This window comes from Crassostrea angulata, chromosome 7, assembly GCF_025612915.1.
Source record: "Crassostrea angulata isolate pt1a10 chromosome 7, ASM2561291v2, whole genome shotgun sequence".
In the NCBI taxonomy this organism is placed as follows: domain Eukaryota; kingdom Metazoa; phylum Mollusca; class Bivalvia; order Ostreida; family Ostreidae; genus Magallana; species Magallana angulata.
The window spans coordinates 13,706,987-13,719,073 of record NC_069117.1 but is presented as its reverse complement, the minus strand read 5'-3'; the positions used below and the strand labels follow the sequence as shown (position 1 = coordinate 13,719,073).

Here is a 12,087-nt window from a genome sequence, read left to right as displayed (position 1 = left end):
GTAAACATACACAACCAGATAAATGTTTGCAGATTAACATGCATAATTGTAGCATAAATACTGCATGGCAGTAATGATAATATCAGAATGTGTCATCCCTCACTTCACCTCAATCAACAGTGGTTTCCAAGATTTCATATATATTCTTAATGTTTTAGTTCTGAATCTTGTTTTCAAGCAATACATCTTCCATTATCCTTGCTTTATCATAGAATTGTCATAAAACATGGCAGGGGTGTATTATACTTTAGGTGACCATTATGATATGGTCAGTGCATCTCTCTTGGTATATACACCAGCTACAATAGAAATTACCATCAAATTTATTTCTTCATATTGTAATTTATAAAGAGGAGATGAAGTGAATTTCTTTTTTATAGGCTGTTATACACATACTTAAAATATTTTGATCACTTTATTCAGAGTGTAAGAACTTCCTCCTTTGGAGTTTTTTGAAGATTATTTTATGAAGTGTTAACATTTCAATCTTCTTTCGTCCATGTCGACAGATTAATTCCAGAGAGCTATAGTGAATGTGTTCTATGGAAAATGGCATTTGAAGAGTCCATTGCTGATGCTTTAGGGGACAACACGGTAAATCTATACACAAATACTTAGTTCTCAATCTCTAACACATCAATGCTGGTACATGTACTTCCTGATGAGTTCAAATTTATGGGCATGTACTTAAGTAGTAATTAAGAGAATGTGAAAGTGATGTAATTATATTATATGAATTTGACTTGAGTTGACAAATTTCTAAAATCTTCCATGTAAATTATAATAAGGAATGCAGTCCATTGGTAAAAGATTTTTGCCTCATAAACATGTTATTTTTTAACAACGAAGATAAAATCTCCAATTTCAATTTGCTTCATTTCTGTTTTTGTCTTTTAAGGGTAGGAGCATTGGATTTTATCAGCTGATTTTTGCACAATTGCTTTCTAATTTTCTTTGTACTTGAGCTTAGGTACGATATTTTTCTGATCCAAGTTTGAGGGGACCTGGAGATGACATATTGAAAAGTTTATAATGCTGTTAAATGACAGTTAAATATGTGGAATTGAATCAAGGAGGATCTTATTTGAATTTTATCCACATATTTAACTTGTACACCTGACTAATAACTTAAACACCTGACTAATGGATACAATAATGTATGTTACGATGCTCCGGTGTACCTTATACACCAGTTTGATGCTATTAGAGAATAAACTGAATAGATTACATAGGGGGAATTATTTAGTTGATGTGTATTGAATATGTGGCCCTTGGAAATCTCTAGTTGGTCATCATGATTCAAGATATATCCTATAGATTTAAGTACATCAGTACAGCTGTTTGTTTACTCTTGTGAGTGTAATAGGGAAGTTAGATCTACAATGTATTTAAGATGAATTAAAATGTGTTGAAGTCCCGACTTTAAAGCGATTTAATTAATACTGTTGCACAATTGCTTTGAAATATGACACAAGTTTATTCCAAAACATGGAAATGTTTATGTTGGAAATGTTTTTTTATTAAAAGCTGTTTAATCTGTAATAAATTATTTAGGTATTGTTTTGTAAAAGCTGATCAAAACCATAATAAGTTGTTTGGGTTATATGTTTTGTGGAAGTTGTTCCAACTATTATATATTGTTGGGCTTATGTTTTATGGAAGTTGTTCAAACTATTATATATTGTTGGGCTTATGTTTTGTGGAAGTTGTTCCAACTATTATATATTGTTGGGCTTATGTTTTGTGGAAGTTGTTCCAACTATTATATATTGTTGGGCTTATGTTTTGTGGAAGTTGTTCCAACTATTATATATTGTTGGGCTTATGTTTTGTGGAAGTTGTTCCAACTATTATATATTGTTGGGCTTATGTTTTGTGGAAGTTGTTCCAACTATTATATATTGTTGGGCTTATGTTTTGTGGAAGTTGATCAAACTAAGAAAATACATTAGTTGGGTTGAATTTTGGGAAAGCAATGATAATAAATTATTGAGGTTATGTTTTGCAGATCCTGGATCAAGTGATGGGGAACCCCAGCAACAGAGTGTGTGCAGACTGCTCAGCTGAAGGTAGGGCATTCCTTGAAGGTGAAGGTCATTCGAAGGGAACAGGGGTACAATCGGGAGGTCCTACAGAATAATAATTGGCTGGTAGTAGGCCAGTAGGAAGACTTTAAACAAGTTTATTTTCCTTTTAAAATTGGCTTTTTGGGGACCAATTTAGGTCAAGTAAAGAGCTGGCCATTAGCAGGAAAGATGTCACAGATGGTAAAAAACAAATAGTCACCTTTATGTTACACTGTTTAAGTTGTAATAGTTGTAAATCCATTTCTTTTACATTACAAATGGGTCCATTATGACCTTCATTCAATAAAAAAAAAAATGAAACAAAAATATGCAAACAAAACAGGAAAAAGAGAGGTAATTTTGGCACTTACCTTTTAAAAAGTTTAATTTGTGTTCATTTCATTTCTTACGGTAAATAAGTTAATAAAATCATGTTATCAACATATTAAGATTTTTTTTTTTTTTCTTTTAAATTTCAGATCCCCACTGGGCTTCCATCAATATCGGGATTGTGTTGTGTAAAAAATGTGCAGGTAAGATTATCAGAATTGCCGAGTGTGTTGTTTTTAGCTCACCGAGACGAAGTCAAGGAGAGCTTATGCTATACCCTCGGCGTCGGCGTCGGCGGTGGCGTCGGCGTCGGCGTCGGCGTCCGGACCTGGTTAAAGTTTTTGTTGCAGGTCCTGTATCTCAGCTATTACTTGTCCTATCTTCACCAAACTTGCATGGATGATGCATCTGGACCTACTTATGGACTTGAAAGACTTGGATGCTGAATCTGGGTCCTAAATTTCAGATGCTGGAGGAGGTTAAGGTTGTTGGACCAGGTTAAAGTTTTTGTTGCAGGTGCCCTTTGATAGCAATATCTTAGTTACTGCTGGTCCGTACTTCACCAAACTTGCATGGATGGTGTGCCTTATGATACTGATGCACCAGACAGGCTTGAGTGCTGAATCTGAGCTATAGGTTTCGGATGCTGGAGGAGGTTAAGGTTTTTGGAGCAGGTTAAAGTTTTTGTTGCGGGTGCCCATTGATAGCAATATCTAAGTTACTACTGGTCCTAACTTCACCAAACTTGTATGGATGATGCGTCTTATGATACTGATGCACCTGACAAGCTTGAATGCTGAATCTGAGCAATAGGTTTCGGATGCTGGAAGAGGTTAAGGTTTTTAGAGCTGGTTAAAGTTTTTGTTGCAGGTGCCCTCTGATGATTATATCTTAGTTACTACTGGTCCTAACTTCACCAAACTTGTATGGATGGTGCGTCTTATGATACTGATGCACCTGACAAGCTTGAATGCTGAATCTGAGCAATAGGTTTCGGATGCTGGAAGAGGTTAAGGTTTTAAGAGCTGGTTAAATAAAGTTTTTGAAACAGGTGCCCTCTGATGATGATATCTTAGTTATTACTTGTCCTTTCTTCACCAGACTTCCATGGATGGTGTGTCTTATGATACTGATGCACCTGACAGGCTTGAATGCTGAGTCTGGTTTCGGATGCTGGATAAAGTTAAGTTTTTAGGAACAGGTCACATGTTTAATAGATGATAGTACTATTTCAAACTTGCATAGTTGATTTAACTGTAATATGAATGAATCGCAGAGGTAGCTTCAGATGCAGAGCTTGATCTCCATTATCAAGGATGCTAGAAAATAAATCTTAGTTATTACAGGTCCTAACTTCACCAAACTTAAATGGATGGTGTGTCTTATGATACAGATGCACCTGACAGGCATGGATGCTGAATCTGAGCCATAGGTTGCGGATGCTGGAGGAAGTTAAGGTTTTAATTGCTAGTGCCCTCTGATGATGATATCTTAGTTATTACTGGTCCAAACTTCACCAAACTTGCATGGATGATGCGTCTTATGATACCAATGCACCTGATGGGCTTGAATGCTGAATCTGAGCCATAGGTTTCGGATGCTGGATGAGGTTTAGTTTTTTGGAACAGGTCACATGTTTTATAGATGATAGCTTGCATAGTTGATTTAACTTTATTATAAATTAAATGCAGAGGTTACTTCAGATGCAGAGCCTGATCTCCATTATCAAGGATGCTAAAGAAATCTCCTACCTCACTCAAACCAGCTCGATAGATAGATGTGTTTGTTGATAAATGATATAACATGATTCCTATGATATAGTATTGTATGATATGAAACAATATTGTTTGATATGATACAATATGATATCTTATGTTATATTATAAAAAGTTATACGATAAGATATGATATTGTATCAATTTTTTTGATATTTTATATGATATTGTATCATGATATTGTTATGTATAGTATTGTATATTATGATACAATATTGTATAATATTATATTGTATTTTTAATTTATTATTTTATCACATGATACAATTACATAAGATTTTGCAAAATATTATGTTGTATCCTATGATACAATATTGTATATTCTATAATATTGTATCATACAATATTGTATAATATGATATTGGTTTCAGTAATATAGAATTATATCACATGAAATTGTATAATATGATATTGTAATATTATATAATATTGTATCATACGATATTGTATGATATGATATTGGTTTATATGATATATTATCATATCACATGAAATTGCATTATATGATATTGTAATATATATTATTGTGTCATATAATACAATATGTATAATATAATAATGTATTTTATAATATTTTACTTTATCACATAATATTGTATCATTTGATAAGATACAATGTTGGAATCAAATTATATTGTATTATATGATATAATATCATATAATGTATCAAATATGTTTCAGTGTCATTCAATACAATATCATACTTTATTATACAATATAATATCATGTTTCAATGTTATGATGTATTATGTAATATGATTTTGTAATATAATACTATATTGTATTATATTTTATGATATTGTATTATGTGATCAAATACAATAAGGTATAACACAATACAATGTCATATCATACGTTACAATATCATATCTCATTATTGTTTATTACGGTATTTTATTGTATTATATGATATATATTATCAATATGACATGATGCAATATTTCATTTTATATCATTGTATTGATTAACATATGAACATATGATTATCATAAAAAAATTTATCAGATGATATACGATATTTTGTCAAAACAGAATCCATGAATATCCAAGATCATAAAGTATGATTTTCATATAAAATGATAAAGGTGGTCTTATGAAGGTGATGTCTCATAAGGGTGATGCTCCGATTCGGTGAGCTTAGTAATCTATGATTACCTATGTTTTTATATAAATATCAAAAACAAATTGAAAGGTTAAAATATCATAGATTCTGGTTACCTGATAGATTTGACCATTTGTATACATGTATTAATTTTTATAGTTTTAAGAAATTGAGAGCAAGGGAGGGTCACAGGGTTCTACATTATCATGAATGGTGAATATGGTACACAGGGTTCAATCTATATTAAGAATACCTTGTTGTATGGGTTTGTAAATACAGGTGATCCACCATGTGTGGCATATAAATGGAACCCAAATAAGATTTTCTGACATATCATATAAGAAAGTACACAGGAAACATAGCTCAATATTTCAACCATCATTATTTTTCTATTCTTATGTTATTATTTTGAGAATTTATAAAGAAATGACCTTTACATTGAATAAAGACAGGCTTTGCTCAATCCTAATAAGTAACACTGGATGTAAGAAAGAACTATTTTTCTGTTGGTATTCGATAATGGTGCATTGAGCTTCTGCCAGTATATATTTACTCCCTCTGTCGGTCATTTCTTTTATGACCCTTTTGCATAATAAGGAAATGCAAATATGTGGCAAAACAATGCCTCAGTCATGAACAGCTGACGGCACAGTTTGTAATAAAACCGTACTAGCCTCTTATGGCTAGATCTTTTCCTTCTTCTCTTCCTTGATGCAGTGAATGGTAAATTCAGAACTTCACAATAGTCATCCGCTAAATATCAATTTCATAGAAGCTCTCTTTGAATGTTCATGATTGAACGCTGAACTCTAAGTTCTGATTCTTTGTTTTTGACCATTTTCTTTAAGATCTTCACAGTGGAATGATTCTGCCAGCTGGTATGATCAAATGGTTTTTTGGGGCCAGTCACAAGCTCTCGCTTTTTACTGAACTATAACCTACATAAAAACTACAGTCTGAAATACAAGTTCTATCTACTAGGCTTTTTAGATTTCACATATTTTTTCTTTCTTCAAGCTCGCAAGCTACTTATGGAAATACTCAGTGAATTGTTGACATTGATTAAGTATGGTGAATTAATATTGTCTTGTTTGTAAGGTAATAACTGTTGCCTTATTTGTTGGGTTTTTTTTTTTACCCATGATTTTGCATTAATTGTATATTCTACAACTGTAATCTTACATATCTATTATGAGCAAACAGCATAGCTGCATTTATGTTTTGAAAAAGGTTGCTTACTGTTAATAAGATTATAGCATCAATACTGTAAGATGGGTAAAGATTACTTTGGTTCAACTATTGATAAGCTGAATTTTTTTAAGTTGCTGAGGTAACTGCAAGTGTGTAGTCATCCTCAGAAAACTTTTAATGTAAATTTTTATTTTACATTATTTTGAAAAAAAAAACTAAGAAACTAAGAATAAGATTTTGGTCATCTGTAAAACATTTACGGTATCTGGTAGGTTGAACTAAAGTTTACTGGTAATAACACTAATTGTTTCTGGTGATCATAGATTTCCTTGCTATTACTTCACTAGAAAACATACCAATTATATTCACATTGTACTAGTTATGTTTGGGAATCGGATTTCTTGCGTATGTAAAAGTTAGTGTAATTTTAAGTGCATTGTTTTTTGTGCTGCTTTTTCCTTAGCTCAAATCTTTTTTAGCAAATGCTGCCATGTTCTGCAAGTTTTTCTAGATAAGCTTTGGAAAATTCACTTATATATCCAAGATATACTCCTTCGTGTTGACAGTAAAAAATTGTGAGCCATAATACAGATTAAAAATTCATAACCTGTTAATGTGTTGTAATCCATTTTTGAGTTGTTGCACACAAAATTTTATATTCAGTAACACTTGCTTTAAAGGAAATCCAGGGGACATGAGTTTTCAGTTTTCTTTAACAAGGATTCCCCGTAAGCATGTAAATAAGTGTCAAGATATTTTGGATGGGGAAATATAAAACTTCCCTGTAAGCAAACTTTTTTGTATGGCAGCTAGTTTGTAGCAATAATGCGTGTTTCTATTAATTTTAGGTATCCATCGGAACTTTGAACACTCCATATCAAGAGTCAAGTCCCTTCGGATGGATACCAAAATATGGACGCCTAGTCTAATAGAGGTAGGTAGTGAAATAATAACGGTAGTCAACTAACAGAAAAAGCTGTAGGTGGCTTAACATAAATGTACCATTCAATTTAGGATGATAATGTTGTAGCTCACTTGTCCTTAGGCTCTGCAGTCAAGCTTTTCTGATCAGACTGTCACCTGTCTTTCTTTATATTTAAAATTTTCTTTTACATCTTATTAGTCCCCTACCGGTTTCACCGGAGGGGACTATAGCTTTCCTCTGCGTCCGTCCGTCTGTCCGTCCATCCGTTCGTCCGTCTCTCTGTCCCACTTCAGTTTTCCACGCTTTTTTTCTTTATGCATTTGAGGAATAATATGAAACTTGCTGAACAGCTTCAAAATGTCAAACTACAGATCAAGTTTACACTTTTGTAGCGTCTGATTGACATATTTTCGAGAAAATTAATTTTTTATATTCCAATTTTTTAATGTTCGGGTTCGTTATCGGGTTCGGTGTGTATTGAATAAACGAGGCCAGTATGTAGTCAGTAATAATATCGTGCGTTACTTGTACCATTCCTTTTCCTGTACCATTTCTTTTATCATTTCTAACAAACAAATAAATTCTGTAAAATAGTGACAAACATTGTGTTGTAAATTTAATCGACATGGATTTTTTGTATTATTATTACAATCGGGTTAGTTGTCGGGTTGGGCTGTTTAACTGTTTGGTTTGATTCGGGGTACAGAAGACGGTAAGAAATGATATTGTGCATAACAGTGCATTGTTTTCACAAATTTTTACCAGCGAATACAGAATAGACTTGGCGAAATAACAGGAGATGAAATAAAGAGTATTATTTTACCTATTTTGTATTTAATTTCTATATCAACTTTATAGTTTTAATTTCCTCTGTTCTTTTATCTCTGATCAAAGCATGACATCTCGTTTACAATAGCTCTGAAATAGTTGTGTGCTTGGGAGCTTTCATAGAATAATACAAACCGGTAGGGGACATGTATTGCTTATGCAATACTCTCAGAATGCTTGTTTTTACTGTTATTCAGAGATATGGAATATAGAAGTAAATAAGTATAAAAAAAAATATTTGGAAAATCATGATTCTCCAAAAATATTGTTATGGTATTTGATATTTAGATGTGTAAACACCCTAACCAGATTTGTTGTTTGTTTATTATATAAACAGTTACCGGTATCTGTTCTAGACAATTATAAAGAAAACTAGACACAATCTCGTTGCAAGCAACAAGTGGGTCTTCCATTTGATTATGAATTAATGAAAGGGGTTGAATTAAAATGTTGACATTTGGTTTGAGTTACTATATTAACCTCCTTTTAACTAATTTTTGGACCCACACTGCAAAATTAAGATTTTCGGGAAAGGTCATTTTTTAACTTCAATATCTCTGCAATGCATTGTCCGATTTTAAAACGATTTTTAGTTTTGTATTCAGTCCAAAAATGTCTGCAAAACGTATATGCTTTAAAATCCCAAAAATCGAAATTTTGGAATCACTTACAGTGACAACCAGAAGAAAATTCGATAAGTTTAAAACATATTTTGATGGGAAAAAAAGGCTGGAAGTGACATTCATGTTTTTACCTGATCTCACCTAAGAATTCAAAAATCTATTATTCCTGAAAATTTCAATTTTCTGTCCTTAATCATTTTTGAGAAAAGAAGAGGACAAAATCACCCTAAAAAAAAAGATAAAGGAATATATCGGCCAACTGGAAATGACTTTTTCAACAAAAATATATGTAAAAGATCTTGATACTCTTTATTATCTACGAACATTTCATAAAAATCTGTTGTACCATGTCTGAGATATTTGAGTTTAAAGAAAAATGTTAAGAAAAAAAAAGAAACATAATAGTAATAGTGAAGAATAGAGAAAAAGAAACCTAACAAAAACAATAGGGTCTTCCTTTATAAACAAAAGACCCAAAAAAATATCCTATACTTTTGGGTGACAATAGAAGAGAGTTACAGGGATATTGAATTTCCATACGTAGATACTGTTATCCATCAGACTTGGTACAAAAAGTATTATAATCTTGTCATTGTAGATGATGAAAGCCATTGGAAATGGAAACGCTAATGACTTTTGGCAGCACGAGTTACCTCCCGACAAACGAATCAACACAGACACATCAGCTGCCCAAAGAATGGCCCTGATAGAAAACAAATACAAAGCCAAGCTTTACTGTGATAGATCTGGCATATCAGACAACCAAAAAGTTCTCAATGAGGTGACCAAAATCCTTCGCTTTATACCCATTACATGTTTTAGAAACTAATCATTGCAAAAAAAAAAAAAAAAAAAAAAGAAAAGCTCCAAAAAATAGGACACAAGAAGAGTAATTTTCATGAGCAAAAATTGAGATTTTCTTTGATAAAGTGACTGGCATATCATAATAAATAATTTCAATATATTTTTCACTGTTGTTGCATAGTTCATGTATCAGATAGTGAAAGTCTTTTATGATAATATTGGGAAACACAGGGACACATTATGCAGAAATGTACAAACTATAGAAGCAAGTTTACCTTTTTTTATTATTATTTTTTTTTTTTAGAAATTATTAGAATTCAGTGTACGTGGAGACCTTCTACAGACAATGAAAGTTACCTTTTTAGGTGCCAATGTAAGTTCACGTATATATTTTATTTTTGTACTATCTGATAATACCCTGAATTAATAAATTAATCTACTAGTAAAATACTGCTTTATATTTTCAGATGTATTATACAAATAGTGAAGGTGAAAATGGTAAGAGGTATTTTTGTAAAAAGCAGGTATCGGATTTCAATTTATATTTTGTTGCAAATGTGATGGTATTTCATTGTACTGTTTATACTTTTTTTCAGCATATAGAATAGCAAAGCGTATGGGCCAAAGATTGACCATGGTAAGAAAGAGTTCCAGTGCATTTTTATTCAGCATCTTTGTAAGATGCATATAAGTGTTTCATTTTTTCAATATAACCTATCCATGTACTTGCATATCTTTTGTATTTTCAGGAATTTCTTTTCCAAAATGGAGGAGAACGTAAGTTGAAGCACCTGTTGCTCTCTGGACCATTGAGTCTTCTTTTGAGTGATTTATTCGTGGAGCTCCCATGATCCAGTGTTTGTGATATTTTGAATGAATTTATCATATAAATCAATTCTTTCTCTTTCAGGATCTTCCAGCTCTTTTAATGATTCAGATGAGGTATGTACAGGCATTGCAGACAATAATCCATATTACTGAAGTACCCAAGCTTGTTAATTATCTTAATTGTTATCCATCATGAGAATATAGGATTTTACGTTCTAACCCTTTTAAAGTATAGAGTGTAGCTTAAATCTTATCATCAATGAAATGAATCTGTCTGTTTGGAGAATGGCGAATTTTTGTGCGTTATGTGTCAATCAGTTTGCTAAGACATTTAGAGACAGACAAACATGAATCTGTCTGTTTGGAGAATGACAAATTTTTTTGCGTTATGTGTCTATCAGTTATCTAAGACATTTAGAAACTGACAAACTTTTGTTGATTGACAGGGTCAGGTCAGCAGACTAAGGGCCGAGGTCTGTCTAGATGGTTATTTACAAAAGACAGGGAGCAATAAAAAAGGTACAGTCACAACATAATATTTCAAAGCTTAGGCCAGAAAAAAATCAAAGATTAGTTTTGCAGGCATTTTAGTATTTTCATTTTTGTTGGTTGATGACACATGTTGATCAATTTTATTGCAATTAGACAAGGGGAAAAACGAATGAAAAGTCGTGTTATTCCCATTGCGCCTTTTAAATTTTGCAATATCAATAAGATATATGCCTACTGCATTATATTTTAAACGGATGAAATATCGGAGGTATGTTTTGAAATAATGTTTTTATGGTGAAATATATCTCCCTTCTCAAAAAGTAACTTTTTTATAAAGTTTTGTGTATGAAATACAGGAATATGTGACGGTGAACCTAAATTTGTTCATGTACGGTGTTTAATGCTGTTGTTCTTTTATTGTTGGTTACAGATTTCCGCAAGAGATGGTGTGTGATAGAGCATGGATGTCTGCGGTATTTTTTGAGTCAAACTGTAAGTATTTACCACAATTAAAAGAATTCATTTTAAATTCATTCTTACTTTGATCATCAAAGATAAACATTTGCAGTGAAAGACAATTCCTACAAAACTTATTCAATGACAATTTGGTTTTTTCTTTGCAGTATTATTTGATTAATATAATGTTTTTCTTCTTTCAAATCATGTATATGCATGTACCTTAGGAGGTAATTTTTCCAATATTAAGATATTCATAGCAAACATTGGTTTGGGGTGTATTATTATATCAAGTGCTTGTTTTCTCAAATACCAGATTACTATAGCTGTAAAATATTTTCTTGTAAGGAAAAAAAAACATTGTTTTTAAAATGATTTAACCCATATACATTCTCACTCTTTTTGCTTTTTCAACTTTGGAAATATTTGTAGTTATATAACACACCAAAATGAACAGACTATAGAAGAAAGCATGTATCAAATGACTATTTTAGTTCTGTTAACTCAAGAAAGTTACTGGAATTATGTTATTACATGTAATTTGACAAAATGATTAGCATAAATTATCAAATGTCAAAAGAAAATATATATTGCATTAGCATTTGTTAATAAAAATGTATCAAAGATATTTCTTGTATTAAATTTTAAAGGGTGTAATGTAGCATGT

General features: G+C 31.8%; 1 protein-coding gene across 8 annotated transcripts in view; it reads left to right on the top strand.

Moving 5' to 3' along the window:
- The window catches only part of LOC128191832 (arf-GAP with Rho-GAP domain, ANK repeat and PH domain-containing protein 2-like), a 53,549-nt gene that overhangs the window by 24,720 nt on the left and 16,742 nt on the right, over positions 1-12,087 (top strand). For 4 of the 8 annotated variants that reach the window (XM_052864148.1, XM_052864146.1, XM_052864152.1 and 1 more), the window contains exons 11-23: positions 510-594; positions 2,009-2,069; positions 2,546-2,599; positions 6,122-6,151; positions 7,313-7,398; positions 9,439-9,621; positions 9,949-10,017; positions 10,112-10,142; positions 10,241-10,281; positions 10,394-10,421; positions 10,555-10,586; positions 10,919-10,991; positions 11,395-11,457. In XM_052864148.1, the coding sequence (XP_052720108.1) occupies positions 510-594; positions 2,009-2,069; positions 2,546-2,599; positions 6,122-6,151; positions 7,313-7,398; positions 9,439-9,621; positions 9,949-10,017; positions 10,112-10,142; positions 10,241-10,281; positions 10,394-10,421; positions 10,555-10,586; positions 10,919-10,991; positions 11,395-11,457 (836 nt within the window). The remainder of the gene's footprint in view (positions 1-509; positions 595-2,008; positions 2,070-2,545; positions 2,600-6,121; positions 6,152-7,312; positions 7,399-9,438; positions 9,622-9,948; positions 10,018-10,111; positions 10,143-10,240; positions 10,282-10,393; positions 10,422-10,554; positions 10,587-10,918; positions 10,992-11,394; positions 11,458-12,087) is intronic. The other 4 variants (XM_052864151.1, XM_052864150.1, XM_052864147.1 and 1 more) reach the window with 2 other exon arrangements.